Source organism: Uloborus diversus, chromosome 6, assembly GCF_026930045.1.
Source record: "Uloborus diversus isolate 005 chromosome 6, Udiv.v.3.1, whole genome shotgun sequence".
NCBI classification, from domain to species: domain Eukaryota; kingdom Metazoa; phylum Arthropoda; class Arachnida; order Araneae; family Uloboridae; genus Uloborus; species Uloborus diversus.
The window spans coordinates 170,443,687-170,465,163 of record NC_072736.1 but is presented as its reverse complement, the minus strand read 5'-3'; the positions used below and the strand labels follow the sequence as shown (position 1 = coordinate 170,465,163).

Genomic DNA, 21,477 nt, shown 5'->3' with positions numbered 1-21,477 from the left:
TACTTAAGATTTTTCAAAAAGGTCAACTTTTTACAATAGTAAATAGTTACAAAGTTTTAAGTTGGATTTAAAATAACAATTGCATACAAAAAAGTACTAAACTGTTGAAGAAATAATGAAAAACACCAATTTAATTTAATGCAGAAGAATAAATAATTCATGGTTATAGGACAGGAAAATCAACAGGAAAATTAAAAATAAACTATTATTTGAACTCATTTATTTTTGAATACACTGAAACAAGATTAAAACAAAATACTGAACAACAAAATGCATAAACGTCTTTTTCTACAAGATTTAGAAAATTCATTAAACACAATTTCAAAAAAAGACTAAAAGTTTTGGGATAAAATCCAACAATTGTTTGTAATGGTATTGTAAAATATCTAATGACTTCTAAAAATTCAATAATTTAGTAATGTTGTATACTTGTAAGTTTCAGTTGTTACAATTTTAAATCCTTATTTTTATCTAATTAGAATTTACAATAAATGTATAATGATCATAAAATGTAAAGGAAAAAATAAAATATATTTTGTAAAACAAAAAATATTAAAGTAAAATGTATATAAGGGCAAGCCAATATTCACTGTTTCAATGGTTTAATGTGAAATGAAATTTCCTACCTCAACTAAAATTTTAAAGAATTTAATAATTTAGTAATGTTGTATGCTTGTAAGTTTCAATTGACACAATTTTAAAACTTTATTTTTACCTAATTAGAATTTACAATAGATGTACTATGATCGTAAATGTAAAGGAAAAAATAAAATGTATTTTGTAAAACAGAAATTATTAAAGTAGATTTTACATGAGGACAAGCCAGTGTTCATTGTTTCGATGTCTTAATGTAAAATTAAATTTTCTACCTCATCGTCTAACTTCTTAGATGTTGTTTTGAATTGTTGAGGACATACCTACAAATGGTTTCCATTTCGATTGCTGAAAAACCAAAAGCACTATCTCCTTGGACACAAACTACTCTCTTTTGTGGTGCATAGTCTTGACACCACAGAGCAGCAGCAATGGCAAATCCTAGACCTACTCCCATCGTACCAAATGTACCGGCATCTAACCTAAAAGTATAAACATAAAATGACTAAGACTTTTTTAACTAAAGGCAAAACTGAAAAATTATTGGAAAAAAATATTTAAACCACATGATATAAATAAAAGCCTCGGTTTAAAACAATTCAAATTGTCATACATTGATGGTAAGTTCTATCCATTAAAATATCTTTAAAAAGTGTTTAACTCAAACTTCCCACAATGCTTTTATTTTGGAAATAAATCTTTATGTTTTAGAAACAAGTTCATTACCTCTTTACCCACTATTTCTTGAAAATTTTATAGTTATTCTTTTTAGTTGTTCAAAATGGATAAACTAATGATTCATTAGAAACAGAAAATAAATTAAGTCTCAATATAACTTTAACTAAGCCCTAGATTTATAAGCCATGCTATTTTTAAGCCTTAGATCTAACTTGTATTTAAAAAAAAAAAAATCATTAGAGGGTGCTTATGCCTGTAAGGTTGTGTTATGCCTGTAAGGTTGTGTTATGAAGGCACTTTTAAATTGGGCGATGTTTTTAGCAAAATTAATTCAGTCAAATCTCATTATCACATGATCTTTGGGACTGTCCACAAAGTGTCACAATATCCAGAGTAACGCCTCAACCCGGAACAGTTTAAATATTCAAAATTAAACATCATTTTAAAATACAATTACTGATTTAATAAATAAATCAAGAAGTTGATGTTTTTAGTTCGATTCAACTAACATAGTTTTTGAATTATTGGCAGACAAGGTTATAAGTATAAGGGAAAGAAATACTTCACATATTTTTCTTATTTCGTCCTAAAATACAGGGTGTTTCAAAATGAATAGCGGGGTTTTAACATGTTATAATATTTCTTACACCAAACTTACAGCCACAAGGGATATATCAAATGAAAGAGAAACTCAAACAGTTTTACATAATAGCCTACAAGTGTTCAATGTGAGCACCATTCGTCACACGATATGCGAGTTCTTCCCAAACTTTGATGAGTGTCTCATTAGTAATTGTTTCAATCCTGTTCCTTAATTTGGGGAGGTCGGCTGGCAGTGGAGGCACATACACACGGTCCTTAATAAACCCCCAAAGATAGAAATCACACGGCGTCAGGTCGGGTGACCGTGGAGGCCATGGGAAACAAGCCCTGTCATTAGGCCCCTACGGCCAATCCAGCGGTCGGGCACAGTTAGGTTAAGCCAATCACGTACCTCATTATGACAGTGAGGCGGCGCACCATCTTGCTGAAAGATGAAGTTTTCTGGTTCATCTTGTGTCAGTTGAGGGAAGAGCCATAGCTACAAGCGCTTTCTAGCGGATTGCAGCAGAAACATTCCACGCGCATGCACACTGATGCCAACAAACAAATTTGAGTTTCTCTTTCATTTGATCTATCACTTGTGGCTGTAAGTTTGGTGTAATAAATATTATAACATGTTAAAACCCCGCTCTTCATTTTGAAACACCCTGTACTTTCCAATAAATGTTTGCTAAAGTTTTAAATAACATTTTGAACAGTCTTCATTTGTTCACACAATTGACTTTTAAATGAAAAAAAAAAGAGGGTTTCCTGTGATTATCAGCAACCAGAGGACCCGACAGACGTTGTTCTGTTCAAACTTTGTAAATTGAAAAGTTAAAAAAATTCGATAAACTATCAAGTGTTTGAACCGTTCTGTTAAAAAAAATTTCAGTGACTAAAAGTACTTCTTTTGACTGAAGGAAACAACCCCATTTTGTTTGCTTCTGCCACTATCAGCAAGGCCATGGCCGAAGAACTTTGGCCCTTGGTCTTTGGTGTCCACAAATTTGGCGACAATTGGGAAAATTGCCAAGACTCTTAGTTTTCAAACTCTTCCCGCAATTTCTACATTGTCTGCGGGAATTATCATAACGTAGATCGTAAAATATGCAGAATTGGCGAAAACATTTCCCCATTGCTTAAATTCCGTGGGGTCAAGTTTGTGGACCTTTAAGATATTAAAATGAAGCAAAGCTAAAAGACGTAGCCATGGCAATTCGAAACAAAACATCAGTAATTTTAATAGAGATTAGATTTATTCAAACTTTATTTTTAACGGCTTGTAACTTTTTTTTCCTTTGGAGATAGAAGGTTACTTTTTCGACCAAAGGTCGAGATATTTCTGGAGTAAAAAATGTCGCTTTTTCCAACGGTGTCAAAAAGAAAACTCTGGGACAATTCTTTCACTTTTTATTGATAGATTTAATGAAGAAAGTATTGCCAAAATTTCAGCTAAGCCTAAAAAAGTTCGAGATTAAAATGCAAATTGCTCCCGTCGTAATGAAGTTAGAGCATTGAAACAAATTGCTTAGAACGCGGAAAATTCTACCCTTTTCAACGATATAAAATATTAATATGTGCAAGTAATTTTTCACCCCTTTAATAGCCAATAATAGGCAATTTACGTGAAATTTGGGCCTAAATTGGAATAAAAAAAGAACTATGTATCGGATTTTTTCGAATTATAGCCTATGTTACTCAGTGAGTAAGCACCTTTCATGTAGTGAAAGAATTTTTCAAATAGGTGCAGTGGTTCCGGAGATTACCTCGAACATATAAACACACAAAAATCCGCCCTCTCTCTTTATAATATTAGTAAAGATAAAGAAACCAACTGAAGGACTTTTTACTTTTGGTCACAATCTGCTTAGGTTCTGACAGTTCATTTCCTCCTTTCGAACATGAAAAAAACCTCTTTCTAACAATTTTTACCCTTTCAGGTTGTATGTTCCTGGTCGATCTAATGAGTCACTATTTCTCATAGGAGAAGCCTGTAATGACCACCTACAGCTGAAGTTAGCTATAGCCTCTCTTCGTCTGCTACTTCTCTAGTCCAGTTTTAAAATCCATCTAGTACTTTGCATTCTTATCTACTATCCCTCAAGTCCAAGGGCGCCCATATAGGGGTGCAAGGGGGGGGGGCTCGAGCCCTCCCCCTTTGAAATTAGAACTACCTTGCTTTTAGTACTTTTTTCTTTGTAAAAATGTAAAAACATTTCTTCTCCAGTCATTAATGAATAAGTTATTAAAAATGTCAAATTTTAATGACTCTAATCTGTCCTGAAATCAGTTTCCACGGGGAAAATATCCAGCTAAGCCACGGGGAAATATTGAGCCCCCCCCCCCCTGCAATTTTGCATATGGGCGCCCATGCTCAAGTCGAAAGCTAAAACCTGTTATTGCTTGTAAGAAATTCCTACAATAAACCTTTCTAAATGTTTTCATTTATTTTGCTGAAAATATTTCAATTGTAAAGATAAGTTTGATCTTATCTGAGCAGCTCAAAACGTCGGGGTAACCAAAGTTTCACCATAAAATACTGTCACAAAATCTAGAGCCATTTAACATTAAGATTATATACCGCAAGTTCGAGACTAAAACAAAAATGACATGAGATCTGGGTGCCCCGATAACAAGGTTTGACTGTATAAAGATATGTATTAACAGGGGACAGTAAGTTAAAGCAATATTGAGCAGTAAAGTTAAGCTTGTCAGTAAAAAAAAATTAAAATTTTAATCATATAAATTTCTAATCCATTTCCTGGGTTAACTTTAATCAATTCAGAATGTCATTTTACAGCAAACAATGTACTGGTTTCATTTTATATAATTAGGCAATCTTATATTACAGTAGAGAACCAATTATCCGGGAAGTTCGGGACCATCGCTATCCCGGATATCTGAATTTCCCGGTTTTCTGGTTCTCTAAAAAGCGCTATTGGCCGATTGTTTAGAAAACTTAAACTACTATAGAAATATATATATATATATAGAAATATTAAAAACTACTATCGTGAGAGAATAATTCAAATTTAACTTATTCATAAGACCTGAGACATTCACACTGTTTGTAAAAAAAAAAAAAGAAACAAGCTTTTGAACGTAAATGTGTGATTTTTCTACTGTAGTGTATGAAAACATTTGTTTTCATAAACGCATTGCTTTCTTTTTTTTTTTTTTTTAAACTTTTTGTAAAGATGTTGTATTTGTGATTACGATAGTTATTGATAACTATTGCTTTTATATTAAGTTAATAAGAATAGAAATTTTATTTATGAGTTCTTACAACCTCATTACAGTCTTGTGTTTAACGATTTCCAGATTCCACGATCAGCTATCCGGAAATTCGCGAATCTGGTTTTCGGCATTTCCCGCTCTTTCGCTCTAAACTGCAATATTTTGATTTAAGGCCATTCACAATAAAATATTGCATTAGAATGTGACAATATTTATTTCTTTAGGTTTCAGTTGGAATAAAGCATGAAAATTTTGGACTTACGAGAGTACTTTTTAATTCAAGAAAATATTTCGGAAATTTTGTCTCGCTTAAAGAATAACCCTTTGAAGTTCGGTTTTGTTAACTTTTTCCCCTGTTATACTTGAGTAATATGGTATTTATTAAGATACCGTTCATATTCTTTTAGGTATTTCAAAAAAATGCTTAGTTTTTCAAAAATTGCCAAAATGCGTATTTTTGAAAAATGACGGGAAAATTCGCACAAAGTTGCCGGTTTTCTGGTTTCCCGGTTTTTTGGTTCCCGGATAAAAGGTTCTGTACTGTAGTAGAAAACTTAAGCTCACCTGTGTCTCGGTAAACTGTTAAGCAACATGGTTCTACCAATGTCCATAGTGTTGGCCCCTTCGTTTATGATAACAGAATCTTTTGGAATCAAATTCTGAATCTAAAATTACAAGTTTTAATTTTTCTAAAAATATACAATATCGAAAATCTGCATCAAAAAAAAAAAAAAAAAAAACACTTTTTAAGCATGCTATGTATTCTTTTAAGTGTAACAAATGCTCTTGTCCTTTGTCATATGCTTAACAAAAAATTAGCTAAAAATAAAAATAAAAAGTTTATAAAAAAAACAAAAACAAAAAAAAAAAACAATACATTACCTCCTGGTAAGCAGCATAGTAGTTCAAAGGAAGAGATTTGTCAGAAATCATTTCCTTAAACAAAGAGAAAGAAATTTCAGATTCAAACTCTAATTTTTTTATCATCTTTTTTAAATGTGCATTATTCATCAGTAGTGCTCAGAACACAATAAAATTTTTTTATAGCTTTGTAAAAGTTTTGTATGATTGTTTTTTTTTTTTTTTTTTTTTTTGTTTTTTTGATGAAAACAACAACAGCATAGATTCTTTAAAATATATTAGTTATTTAAGCAGGTAACACATGGCCAATATAGATTAAAGAAAAGAGTGAGAGGTAAGCTAACTAATGACATTACTTTGTAGTAGTAACCCTTCCATAATGGAGTATAAAAGTTGTGCCAAAGTGCCATATTGTGTGAAACCATGTTATATGAAACCCAGAGTTAGTACCAAGGGGGGGGGGGGGTCCTTCGGAAAACTCATAAAGGCAAACTTTGTTTTTAATTCTGTTAAAACAACTTAACAGTTATCAAGAATATAGAGTTAATATGTGTAACACTGAAAAAAAAAAGTATTTTTGTTTTTATGCAACCTCAATAAAGTAGATTTTTCTTTATCACTGTACACTATAGCCAAACGAAAGGTTTTCATAGTTAAACAATATCAATTTCTGAATCTTTTCCTTCAATTAGTTATTTTGCAAATTCTATCCTATTTTTAGAAACGTGTAACAATAGCCTAAATCTAGAAAGCAACCAAGCTTCTTAAAGGAAGTGAACTAAGCCTGAGAAGACCCTAGAAAAATGGGTGGCGATATGTTCGATGTCTGAAATGTTAAACATATTACAGCATTTTCGAAAAAGGGTGTCAAAAGAAATATTATTGAAAAAATATACACACTAAAAAAAATATATTTTTGACTCGACAGTCGATATGAGAAGCTTGAAATTTTTCAGTGAACAAAAAAAAATGCTTGAATTACCAAGTTTGTAAGGTTCAAAATTTAAAATACTAAGAATATTTGAAAATCAAAATCAATATTTTAAAGAACTACCTTAAAACAGAGAAAATAAATAAATAAATTTAAAAAAAAAAAAAAAAAACCAGAATTCCTTACTTTAACAGCTAGGGCATTTTCCGATTTCTTTTTATTCAAATATTCCCACCAAAGTGAATCTGTATTAAAACTCCAATGACGCTTTTCCAATTCATTGGAAATCTAAAGAATTAAGAAAATATATATTTAAAACGGAGAGAAACAGAACAAAAAGTTTCATTTTAAAGATTTCCAAAAGAAAAAAAAAAGCTGCATACTTGTTTCACTATCGCTTCAATGTCTCCTGCAACTGCCACTTGACTTTGAATGCTGCTATGAAGCTCCTCCATGTGAATGTCAACCTAGAAAATGATTTTTAAAAATTATTCTTACTAATTATGTTACTAATTCAAATAGAACCAGAATGATACATTGAATATAGTATGAGCTCATACATGTGCAACAGCTCTAGAAGTGTGCAAAGATTTATGATAAATCAGGTTGTACAATAGAAAGCTAAATATCCCTGATATTTAGCTTCCACCGGTTTAGAAGATAAAAAACATTATTCTGATATTTTTTTATCTTCTAAATCAGTGATGCCCAACCTATAGCCCCAGCAAGTCACATCCGGCCCGCGAAGCTGACCAATGTGGCCCGTTGGTTTGTTACAAAACGAAAATCACGATTTGTCACGAAATGACAAATATGGAGACAAATGCTCAAATATTGGTTTCTTAAATACAAGTTCAAAGTTTGCTTCAAAAAATAAGCATCTAGTAATGACAACATCAGTTCTTGGTTTGTAATTTCTTTTTCTTTCCCACATTATCTAGAACAATTTTAAAATGTGATACGCATTTTGGTCTGCAACACCCACTTTATTATGAGGTGCGTGTGTAAAAAAAAAATGTGTGAGCTTCTAGGTCCTTACACCTAGAAGCTCACGCCTTTGAATTGAAAAAGGGGACCCTTGAAACCCCAAAACATGGGTATTCTGAAAACTGTTTATTTGTGCTAAACAACATTGGATATTTCCTGTTATTCCTCGGCACAAAGGTATTTATTCATTGCATGTACATATTTCGGAGTTGTATAAATTGTTACAAGAGCAACTACTGCAGATGTACAAATCCTTGTACAGTAGAATACCTGTATAACGCAATTCTCTATAAACCGCACAACTTTTCAGAAGTAAACAATAAGTTTTGAAGTTTAAAAAATCCCTCTGTTTTGCCTTGCAAACTCAAAAATTGTTAGGAAAATCAAATTTTGAATCCGTTTTTCATCTTTTCATCTTAATTCAAAGCTTTTAAATGAAAATTAGCGTTCACGGTAAAATGAAAATACCAGACGGTTCTTGAAAATGCAGCTGTTATGCAAACCATGACGCTAGCAGAAGTGCAGGATATTTCAGTTTCTTGTAACAAAGAAACATATTTATTTGTGAATGACTCATTGTATAATTAGTGCTTTAATACTCACTACAGATAAGACTCATTCTGAAGTGCTAATATATATATATTTTGAATATTAGTTTAAAAATTTGTGAAATGACCTATATGAACGCCAAAACCTGTATAACGCAAAAGCTCTGGTCCCAAGGTGTGCGTTATAATGGTCTTCCACTCAAACTCATGTATAAAATTACCATTGCAAATTTTTGACAAATGACCTTGTATTTTCCCATGAATGTAAAATATACTGATTACTATGGCGATTTGAACCATCAAAAAATGTCATGTCAGTGCTATACTGTGATCCATAGCTGTTTCCATTTTCATCTACGTTGGACGAAACACTCATGGATTAATAGAAACAGCAGTTTAAAATTGACGTCCATAGTGGAGTCATTTCATTGCTTGAGAAGCGTTCGAACGAATCTTTTTAAAGAATTATTAATTCAACTGCATCAAAGAGATTCAATGACAGCACAACAAAATGCTCTTATGTAAACCAGAAAAAACAATGATTACCTGTAAGATTTTGACATTTGGATTAAACCTTGGGGGTCTGCCAAAGTGTAGAATCCAATTAAGCCTTGCTCCAAGTAATAATATAACATCAGCTTCAGCAAGAGCTCTGAAATGACAATAAAAATAAGTAAGGCAATTCAAAATGCAAACACAATGCAGCAGTACATACTACTAGCAGATCCATACAAAGCTCGAAAGAAGGAATTCAAAAACTCAGTTTTTTTAAGAAACTTTTTAAATACAGTAGAATGCCGTTATAATGCCGACCTATTTAACGCAATTCTCTATAAACCACACAACTTTTCTGAAGTATAAACAATCGGTTTTGAAGTTTAAAAAAATCCATCTGTTTTGCTTTGCAAACATAAAAATTGTTAGGCAAATTAAATTTTGAGACAGTTTTTCATCTTTCCACCTTAATTCAAAGCTTTTAAATTGAAAATGAGTACTCATAGTAAACAGAAAATACCAGATGGCTCTTGAAAATGCAGCTGTTATGCAAACCATGAAGCTAGCAGAAGTGCACTTTCTTTTGATTGTGAAACACATTTATTTGCGAATAACTAATTGTAATGTTAGGACTTGAATGCTCATTGTAGATAAAATTCATTCTGAAGTGCTAATATATAGATATAATGTGAATATTAGTTTCAAAATTTGTGAAATGATCCGTATAATGCAAAAACCTATATAACGCAAAAGCTCATGTCCCAAGGTGTGCATTATATTAGTCTTCTACTGTAGCAGCAAAAATGTGATTTTTTTTTTGCCGACAATGATTTGTTTTTTTAAATGAGACCTTATTTTAGATGTTTGATGAAGTATTAAGGAGGCAGTTTTTCCTCTATGGTTGAATTTTTTGCAAAATGCAAAAATACTATTCAAATTGCAAAAATGCAACAAGGCATTTTCGCTTTTTTGTTCCAATAAAATATGAAAAAGAAGGGAAAAGGGAAAAAAAGATGCACCATCTGAGAGAGAAAGCAAGCATGGCAATATTGAACATAATCTTATTTATAAATCTTAGCTAACATGCAAGGCCGTAGCCAGGATATTTTTTTCGGGGAGGGACATGGTTGAAGGCAAAAATGGTTCCAGACATGTAATGGGAAAAATAGCATTTAAAAATTATGTTTATTATGTTGTTTGCAAAAATTAAGCTGAAATGTAATTAAAAAATTTGTTTCTAATAATTATTTTGATTAACTACTTGAAAAATTTTGTAATATATTTAGACTCGACAAAATAAGAGAACTAACTGCCTGCACTTATACGGTCTATAATACATGATACAGTGTTTATTACATGTCTACAATTACCAATGCACGCAACAGAGGCTTTTAAAAAACTTTCTAGCAAGTTAGTGAAAATAGTCACAATTGAAAAGCAATCTACCATTGCCACCTGAAAAAAAAATAACAATAACAAACAATGTTTTTAAAATGTTATTTTGTAATAAAAGTCATTAACATTCTGGGAAAGAACCAAGGTGTAAAAAAGTTAGGACGTTTTGAATTTTTTTTTTAAATGTGTATGTATGTGTGGAGGAGGTGAGAAGGAGAAAGGGTTTGACTGGAAAGAAGATTTGTATAACAAGGTCAAGTGGAGGAGGAGTAGACAGGGTTCATACCCTTTAGGCAGAAAAAAATTCAAGCACTTTTCAAGTACTTTTCAAGGTAAAAAATTTTGTTTTCAAGGCAATATCATAAATTTGTACTAAAAATATTGTATGCAGAGTTCATTTACTACAAACACATAGAAATAAGGCAATAATACAAAAAAGTATAGGAAAACAAAATTGCTTTTTCTACAACGAGAGACACTTTGGTGAAAAATCTACTGCGTTGAAAGTTTTTCTGAAAATGTTTGAAAAGTTTGGTCATAAAGAGAAGCAGATACCAAGAGGTTTAATTTTGAGGTTTTTCAAAGGTTGCAGCAGTCAGAGGTTTGTATATTTTCTAGAATCAGCAAATTAATACTTAAAAAAAAAAAAACCTTTCATAAGTGCTTTTAACTTTTATGGGAAGAAACTAAAATACCCAAGTTCAATGGCATTGCCAGAGAGGAGTTTTTGATGTCACTCCCCCCCCCCCCCCCGGGTTTCAACATTTATTTCCAATATCTATACAGTGGTTTATTACAATATAAGGGCGGTTAGGACAAAACACTACCCAGAAAGTTATTTCAGTTTGCACTATTAAGTTCTAAAAATATTAGGTTTGCAAATCATTTATAAGTATGCAAATCAATTATTCGTATGTATTTATTAGCTGTTCAGCCAATAAGGCATTTCAACTGTCCTCGAGTAAATTTAAAAAATAGGAAGTAAGAAAAGTTTATGAAAGTCCACAGTACAGTCTCTACACCTCAAAATATACAAAAGCAGCTTAAGCAGTGATAAATAATCTGAATGCAAACTTGAGCCTATTCAGCTTTCATTGATTAACTTGCAATAGACAATAAATGTGCAAGTTCAGATTTATAGAGCCATATTTCGAAATTGAAAAGATTCACAAGAAGTTGACATATATTATGACAAAAGTAGTTTTATTTTGGGAAAAAATGGGTTATTGTTGAAATTAGAATTTAAATTTAGAAAGGCAATAATATTCAGGTGTAATTGTGATTTGGGAGTTCATAAAAAATTACCTGAAAGTTTCAAAGAGCAAAATGGGGCAAGGGGGGGGGGAATAATTTTTAAAACTAAGACCCCTTTTACTTGAATATACATATGTACAACAATAACTTTTGCTATGCATACAATTCATAAAATAGTTTATTAAGTCAAAATATTCTGCATAGTGCATAGAAATACCATGCCCAGTGCCTGTTGATAACCAGCAACAGGCACTGGGCCTAGCTAGGCTGGTACTGGTCAATTTATTAGATCCAAATGAAGATGAATGACCCTCCTTAAGCTATCTACCCCTTTGCTGATTAAAGCCTCTTTCAGTAAGCTCCAAGTACCCACAACCTTAATAAAGTAGTAATTTTGAACATTTGAGGAAAAGGAGAAAATTGGAGATAAAAGCATAAAAACGAACACTACTGAATTTCAAGTGAATAATCATAACACAACCACCCCTGTTATACACCTTATTTATTTTAGCAGACATAAAAAAATGATGTACTTATTAATAAAATTATATAAATCAACTTTATGTTTAAAATACAAACTTTAAGTTAATTTGTTAGGTGCTCAACTGCTGAAATTTAAATTTTTTTTTAAAAAATCTGTTATGACCAAAAATTAGGTAAAGATAATCCTTCAAAATTGCAAAAATAAATAAGCAAATAATTAAACAAGACCAAGGTAATAAATTCTTTAACTCTTTAGTTATTAAAATAAAAAATAAAATAAGCTAATCTGATGTAGCAGTGTCAAAATAACTACTAATTGCCAAAAATATAAAAATATTTACAAAATGCAAACGGATTGAAATCTCAAACAAGGGAAGCAAATTTTCGCGAATTAAGAGCCATTGTCTGTAAGGATCAGGCAGGTTGTGATTGTTGACATTTTTAATTTTCTTTATTTTTGCAAATGTTGTTCCTTATCATGAATGTAATGTTTGTGCAAAATATGAGCTTTGTCTGCCTTACCGTTTTTGGGAAATTAAATTTTTTAATTTAGGGGGCGTGGCACATTTTTGCATGTTTTTCAAATTTGCAGATTTTAAAGTTCTTGTTGCTTTAAACGCCCCTATAATGACATGGATTTTTAAATTCTATACTATTATATGGTCTTCCTAGATACTATTACAGCTGTCAAATCGGTGTCACTACGAGGGCGACGGCCATGAACTCCGTTTAAAAATGACCGAAAATGAATTTTTTTCTATATTCAAGGCCAATTTTCTCAAAGCGCCTTCATGATGACACCAACATTTTTAGATAATTTTCTAGCCACACTTACGTACATCAAAAATATGTATCAAAATCGGTGTCACTATAAGGGCGCCAGAAGATATTGGAACTTTTATTCGATAAATTTCACAAAAACACAAATATTTAAAATCTAACTACAACTGTCGCCCTCATAGCAGAGATCTGATACTAAATTAGGTTGATAACCAACATGTTTGTCTAACATTTGCACAAAAAAAATCGGTGTCACTCCTATTATTTTTGGAAATATAATCGTTCGAAGTTAGTACGTTATGGCGTTTTTTAATATTTATTTATTTAATATTTTCACCCCCAGATAGTTTTTTTTAACATATTTATTTTTAATTTAATACAAAAATGTGTATCTTTTAACATAAACAGCTTTGGGCAGTAAGAGCGTCTTTTTCTTGAATAGAAAATGCCCGTTTTGATATAGGTACAGGCAGATGTATTGTGCATAATATGTCTAGATTATCATACCAATACTCATCTTGTTTTTTCGGCCAAACAAATCTATTTATTCCAATTGTTCTTGACATACATTTGACCTCAACTTGCAAATGGATTTTATACGAAAGATGTATAGAGAGAAGCTCTTACAAACATCTTATATAAATGCTTCAAATTTTCAACTAATAAATACCCCTGCATTGCCAAAAGTTCAATTTAATGAAATTGGATGGTCCCTATCTTTACGAGCTCAGTTCAAGTTCACTTCAAAGCAGAAGGAGTATTTATAAGAACAATTTACGATTGGTGAAAATACTGGGAGAAAAAAACAACATCCCTGTCAAGTTGCACACTAGATGAGAAATGCAGTTCGTAACGGGGAAAAAACTGTTCGTTGCTTCAGAGTATTGTACTATGAAACAAATCCTATCCTTTTTTTCGATGGAAGAAACAAAAAAAAAAAAACGAATGCATTCTCAATACATCAAATGAGAATATTGAAGAAAGCGAACATTCAGAATCTGAAACTGAATTTGAGGATAACGTAGACCAAAAAGAAGAAAACATTAAGAATCAAGTCAAACCAATTTCAGAAAGACGGTCATCTCTTATTGAAAACTGCTAATTTTGTACCACTAAAGCATGGGAAAACATGGTATCCCAGAAAAAGAGTAGAAGTTGACCATTTGCAAGTTTATGTCAAATGCATGTCAAGAACAATTGGAATAAATAAATTTGTTTGACCGGAAAAAACAAGACAAGTATTGGTATAATAGTCTAGACATGTTATGCACAATAGATCCACCTGGTACCTATATCAAAACGAGCATTTTCTATTCAAGAAAAAGACTCTCCTGCTGCCCAAAGCTGTTTAGGTTATAAGGTACACTTCTTTGTATTAAATTAAAAATAAATATGTACAAAAAAAAATCTGGGTGTGAAAATATTAAATAAATAAATATAAAAAAAAACGCCATAACGTACTAACTTGGAACGATTATATTTCCAAAAATAATAGGAGTGACACCGATTTTTTTTGTGCAAATGTTAGACAAACATGTTGGTTATCAACCTAATGTAGTATCAGATATCTGCTATGAGGGCGACAGTTGTAATTAGATTTTAAATATTTGTGTTTCTGTGAAATTTATTGAATAAAAGTTCCAATATCTGCTGACGCCCTTATAGTGACACCGATTTTGATACATATTTTTGATGTATGTAAGTGTGGCTAGAAAATGATCTAAAAATGTTGGTGTCATCATGAAGGCGCTTTGAGAAAATTGGCCTTGAATATAGAAAAAAATTCATTTTCGGTCATTTTTAAACGGAGTTTGTGGGCGTCGCCATCTTAGTGTCACCGATTTGACAGCTGTAACAGTATCTAACAAGACCATATAGTAATATGGAATTAAAAAATCCATGTCATTATAAGGGCGCTTCAAGCAACAAGCACATTAAAATCTGCAAATTTGAAAAACCGGCAAAAATGTGCCACGCCCCCTAAACAAAAAAAATTGTTTTCTCAAAAACGGTGAGTCAGACAAAGCTCAAATTTCGGATTTACATTACATTTATGATAAGGAACAACATATGTGAAAATAAAAAAAATTAAAAATGTCAACAATCACAAATGCTTTAAACTGCCTGATTCTTACAGACAATGACTCTTAAGTTTAATGTTGTCATGTTTCCCATAAAATAAACTTATATTTTACTGAAATTAAACATAAAATATGCTAATCTACGGTAGCAAATATGAAAATAACATCTGATTAGTGAATATATTTAAATATTTGCAAGATGCAAAAAGATTGAAATTTCAAACACGAGAAGCAATTTTTCGCAAAGTCTGAGTTCGTTCGACGTGGCATGTTTCCCATGAAATAAATTTATTTGTTTTTTATTAAAATTAAACAAAAAATATACTAATCTAAGGTAGCATATGCAAAACTAACATTTGATTAGCCAAAATATTTAAATATTTGCAGGATGCAAAAAGATTGAAATTTCAAACACAAGAGCAATTTTCCGCGAAACCCGAGTAAGTTCAATGTTGTCATGGTTTCCAAATTAATTTCTTTGTTAATTAATTAAATCAAACAAAAAATAAACTAATCTAAGGTACCATATGTCAAAATATCTTTCGGTTGTAAAAAACATCAAAATATTTACAAGATACAAAAGGACCCCAAACACGGAATCCCAAACACGGAAGCAATTTTTCGCGATGTTGCATACTGAACACATGTTCAGAAAATTGCATTGGTGAAATACTTTTTTAAAACTTCTAAGCACAATTCGTTGATTTTTGAGAGAATTTTAGCACTAAGAAACTTTTTCAAGGTTTTAAAACTTTTTCAAGGTTTTCAAGCACTTGAAAATGAACTTTTTTTTTTCAAGCACTTTTCAAGGTTTTTCAAGGGCGTACGAACCCTGGTAGAGGGAAGAATTTTGATCAGATAGTCTTCGTTTCTTTATTTTTTAGAGAAAAGTTAAAATTTCGGGGGAGGATTTATCCCAACGGTCCCCACCCTGTCTACAGCCCTGCTAACATGTATGAACTGTTATTAAGTTCAGCAATATTTCGTCTTATTGGGCACTATGTCCCCCCAATAAATGCATTATTAGGGGTTTAAAAAAAAAATTCTCCCTCAATACTAAGAACAATTCTGAATTTCTCATTTCAATTTTTTTTAAAAATATTACCTATTTTACATTTATTTCTTCAAAGAAGGTTGAATTCCAGCATTTTGCTAAAGACTTTTCCCCAATTTCAGCTTTTTTAAACAATTTTAATACTCAGCTTAAACCCTGTAAAGAGGATATGTCATACCCACAAGAAACCCCTTCCAGAAGCATTAGATATACCACACTAAAATGAAGGGGTTTTTTTTAACTGATTTCGATGTAACAACATAAGTGTGGTTTAGAATCCAGCCCCAAATGAGTTGAGATTATCATGGATGCTGAGGAAAATCAGTCATTTAGAATGGACTACAGTTGAGCTAAAACATTTTGATTTATATTTTCTACTCTGTGAAACAGAGGTTCTCAAACTTTCAAACATTGCCATCTATTTTTAAAATTCCAGTTCCTTCTATGAGGATTTTTAGATATTTGATATTTTATTATATCAGTAGAACCTTATTAATCTCAGCTAATAGGGGATCCAGGTCGTTCAAATTATTGAAAGTACGTACAGTGAAACCTGTGTAAGTTGACCACTTGCGGTGCAGTACTTTGGTGGTCAACTTAGACAGGTGGTCAACTTATAAAGGGGGTAATGATTTTTTTTTTTTTTTGTAATTCTTGCACCATGTATTCATTTCTTGACTAATTGACACCTACTCTTTCTGTTCAACTCACTTTCATTGTTTAGCATTACTTTGAAACAATCTAAAAATATTTGAATAATATCTTAAATTATTATTTTCCCAGAATGACGTATAATGTGTCATGCAAATTTAAAATTTCAGTAAATTGATCAAAAAAGAAAAAGTCTTATTGTTTATGAAAAGTTACTCATTTTATATTAATAGTACCTAAAAATTTATAGCTAATCAAAAATTACAAATTTTTCGCTTAACAACAAAAGAAAAACAAGTTTGGAGAATAAAGGGGTTCTTTGTAGTTTTCCCAGATGGTTAAACTCAAAAGGAGATTTAGTTATGCTGCTGTTTCATTTAGTTGGTAAAATGCTGGTCTGGCATCAAAAATATTCTTGGAAAGCTATAAAAAAATAATTTGCTAAATAAAATTAAAAAAAAATAAACCAAGTGGTCAACCTACAAAGGGTTTTTTACAATACTCCAAACCAAACTTGGTGTTCATTAGTGGTCAAGATAGACAGGTGGTCAAGATAGAGAGGTGGTCAAGTTACAGAGGTTTTCCTTCATTATATAAGATAGGACTAATTCCGTTCCTGACAAAAGCGGTCAATATAGACAGGTGGTCAACTTACAAAGGTGGTCAACTTTACAGGTTTTACTGTACTAAGTAAAATAACCTATAAATTAAGCCAAGGTACATAAACAAACTACTATACACAGTATAAACAGTATTTTGAACTCAAGAGAATGAAATATTCAACTGTATAAGAGAAAACTAAGTATTGTATGTACATCATTGTTTTATTTACTACTAGCTGCGTTGCCCGGTCTACTTTGAAAATAAAAATGGTGTCAAGTGAGGTATATTCAACAATCAGGCTTAAATGAAAGAAAAAAAAACCATCATGCAAAATTTCCCCTCCAAACAATGATGACAGATATTAAAAAAACTTTTAAGAAATTTAAATGAGAAAGATGGATTTAAAAAGCGTAACCATGGAAACACAATATAAAATAAGTTTAAGATTTGAAAATGAGAAAGATGGAAATAAACATTGGATTCAAAAGGCATTACCGTGGAAACGGAAAATAAAACGGTTAAAAACTTTTTGAACTTTATTTAATTCGCTTGTAGCTTTTTTCTAATGGAGATAGAGTGTTAAACTTTCCACCATAGGTCGAGTTAGATCTGGAGTAAAAAAAAGCCGCTCTTTTCAGTTTTGCGAAAAAGAAAACTGTGGGATAATCCCTTCACTTTTTATTGATAGATTTAATGAAGAAAGAAGTGCCTAAATTTCAGCTAAGCCTAAACAAATTCGAGCTAAAAATGCAAATAACTCCCGCCGTAATTAAGTTAGAGCATTGGAACAAATTGCGTAGAACGCGGAAAATTCTTCCCTATCCAACGATACAGGGGCGTAGCTAAGGGGGGGGTTTTGGGGACAAAACCCCCCCTGAAAAGTTAGTCTCAAAAAAAAGAGAAAAAGAAGAGAGAAGAGAAAGAAAAAAAAAGAAGAAAAGGAAAAAATTCCAAGCGATCATACATATACATATATTATATATATATATATATATATATATATATATATATATATATATATATATATATATAAGAAGTAACCCCCCCCGAAAGTCAGGTCTAGCTACGCCACTGCAACGATACAGGGGCGTAGCTAAGGGGGGGGTTTTGGGGACAAAAAACCCCCTGAAAAGTTAGTCTCAAAAAAAAAGAGAAAAAGAAGAGAGAAGAGAAAGAAAAAAAAGAAGAAAAGGAAAAAATTCCAAGCGATCATACATATACATATATTATATATATATATATATATATATATATATATATATATATATATATATATATATATATATATATTTATATATATAGGAAGTAATCCCCCCCGAAAGTCGGGTCTAGCTACGCCACTGCAACGATACATAATATTACTATTTGCGAGTAATTTTTCACCCCCCTATTCGGGAATTTATGTGATAATTGGGCCTAAATTGGAATAAAAAAAGAACTATTCATCGAATTGTTTTCGAACTGGTCTGCAAACCTTCTCAGGACTTAAAGGAACAAACTGTGAAAATTTCAGCAAGATCTGCCGGGTAGTTCTCGAGTTTTGCGAGTTCAAACACACAGACGCTTTTTTGGAGACTTCATTTCTATGTAGAGATAAACATCATATGACAACAATATGTAGAGATAAATGATATGAAAACAAACATAAACTATGTAGAGATAAACATCAAATGAAAAACTACTTTGAATATATTTATTTACACAGTGTGTACATCTATGTTAAATGGCAGCCTGGACTATGCAAAGTCCAATTTAATAAGGTCTGGATCATTGAGAGTTTACTTTATTTATATTTTAAAACTGCACAAAAATATCATATGCAACATTTGTTATTTTGAAGTCTGCTTTCAGTTTAAACAAAGTTTGAAGCTGGTTACTCTAAGGTATTTAAAACACTAAAATTATGCTTAAGTGAAAGTAAAAATATAGTCAGTTAAATGCTTTTAGAACCCCTCAAAAAAAAAATATTTTTGAAAATTTGTTCAATAACTATCATTTAAATGAGATTTCACTCAATTTAGCGTGACATAGAGATGAAATAAAGCTCAATGCGCAGTTTTCTCAATTGTTTGATATTTCAGCTTGTTATATGCTATTTCCTTTCTCAACAATAACTGTTGAAATTATATCAAATTGCTTTTGAGGAGAAAGAGCATAAGATATGATAAAAAATTTTAAATGTTTCTGAGAAAATTTTTAAATTAAAACATTTAAAATGTTTGAAGGTTCTATGGTTAATATAGAAGAGTCATTCCATTTCAAATCAGGCAGGCAGGTATGAAAAGTGTCATATGACCATCACCGAGTTTTTTGAAAAAAAATACAGTAGTTACAACTAAGAGACATATAAAATATCCCAAAAGGATTTTGCAAGAAAAATTTTTTTTCTTCAGTTACAGCCTATTAAAATTCTGCACAAAATCCGCCATTTTGGGAAAAACCGGCAAAACACTCCATTTGAAATGGACACTATTTCAAAAGTATTTGACCTATTTGAATAATTCTTTGTTCTAAAAATAAATAAGGACCCATATATCCTCTAGACATCGTTTTTGAAAGTTTAGTTAGGTTTTTTGATAAAGAAAAAAAATTCATTTTTGCCACGAAAAAACTGCATTTTTACCAATTTTATGATTTTTTTTCTCCATGAAAAAAAAGTTTTTTTTACTAAACGGAGATGGCAATCTAAAGCCCTTATATTATAGTTTCATAACATATTTTATTATAATCCTTGGATGCATACATTCTCGGAAATAAAATTTAAAATTTTGAAAATTTTCAAAAATTAGCGATTTTTGAAGTGATTTTACTCAAAAAAACCATTTTTTAAAAATCTAAAAATTGGCTCATTTGAACCCCATATAATGCTTAACAAGTGGGTAGACACCGCATCCCGTATTTTTTCCCATAAAATGTTTTATGATTTTTTGAAAGTGACCTTATCGCCCATGGCATGCATGTAAAATAAGAATGTCTAATAATTTCAGTCACTGAAAATCTGATGAAATTAATGCCTAATAGCTACAAAAACGGTGCACTTTATCAGGAACAACTAAAATCTTACTGACTTTTAATAATATATCAGTAACAAACCGCTTTTGATGACCCAGTCAATTCGTCTTTTTGTAAGACTCTGTGTGTAGCCTTTAGATAGAAGAGCCTTTGGTGATTATATTAATGACTAATAGCTACGATAATGATGTACTTTATCAGTAACAGTAAAAATCTATATATATATATATATATATATATATATATATATATATATATATATATATATATATATATATATTATAAATATTACTTTATTTTGTCTCCAAAGCTATGCATTCACCGTTACTTTCATATGCAGCAACGAATCATATTTTTTCTCTTTCAATTCTCTTTCTCTTCAACTCAATTACGCGACAGGGGAAACCATCAAAAGGAAGAACAATACAATGCATTTAAAACGATTAATTTTAATTTCGTGCTTTGGTTTGACATTGGCGAATGTTGTCACGTAATTTGTCCGTATGATTACTCACTTGTAGTTTAAGAATTTAAAAAGCCCACCTGTTTTATGAGAGAAGTAATCAATTGAACATGGTTGTAAGTTGAGGTAACCAAACAGATCACCAAAGAAAGCTATTATAGCCAGGGATTCTATTTCTAACAAAAGAAGTGCAGGGTCCCTATAGTCTTCAGAACTTGTTTTAATGCTTAAGTGGCCTGAATTCGGTCAAAAATACAAAAATTTGAGTGAAAGAAATAAGGAAGTATGGAAGCTCAGCTCCCATAACAATTAGGCGCTGATCAGCAGAAAAATATATTTATATAACGAAGTGCAAAAAGACGAATTGACTGGGTCAACAGATATTTTGAAAAAAAAAAAAAAACTGCTGGGTTTTATTCAGAATGGCATAGGAATGATGTGAAAAGAAATTGGACTTCATATTCGAATTCAGTTTTGAGTTATTTTGGTTTTACTACAAAATTTCAAGGTGTACGAACACTTTTGGGAACACTGTATTAGTCATTAATATAATCACCAAAGGCTCTTCTATCTAAAGGCTACACACAGAGTCTTACAAAAAGACGAATTGACTGGGTCATCAAAAGCAGTTTGATACTGCTATATTATTAAAAGTCAGTAAAATTTTATTTGTTGCTGATAAAGTGCAACATTATTGTAGCTATTAGGCATTAATTTCATCAGATTTTCAGTCGCTGAAATTATTAGAAATTTTTATTTTACATGCATGCCATGGGCGATAAGGT

The 21,477-nt window shown here is 31.2% G+C and overlaps 1 protein-coding gene across 1 annotated transcript in view; it reads right to left on the bottom strand.

The window, feature by feature from the left end:
- Positions 1–21,477, bottom strand: part of LOC129223799 (2-hydroxyacyl-CoA lyase 1-like) — a 53,565-nt gene that overhangs the window by 8,897 nt on the left and 23,191 nt on the right. Inside the window, exons 9-14 of the mRNA XM_054858155.1 lie at positions 8,968–9,073; positions 7,270–7,353; positions 7,073–7,174; positions 5,977–6,030; positions 5,659–5,759; positions 918–1,076 (exon numbers count right to left, since the gene is read on the bottom strand). Coding sequence (XP_054714130.1) covers positions 918–1,076; positions 5,659–5,759; positions 5,977–6,030; positions 7,073–7,174; positions 7,270–7,353; positions 8,968–9,073 — 606 coding nt within the window. The remainder of the gene's footprint in view (positions 1–917; positions 1,077–5,658; positions 5,760–5,976; positions 6,031–7,072; positions 7,175–7,269; positions 7,354–8,967; positions 9,074–21,477) is intronic.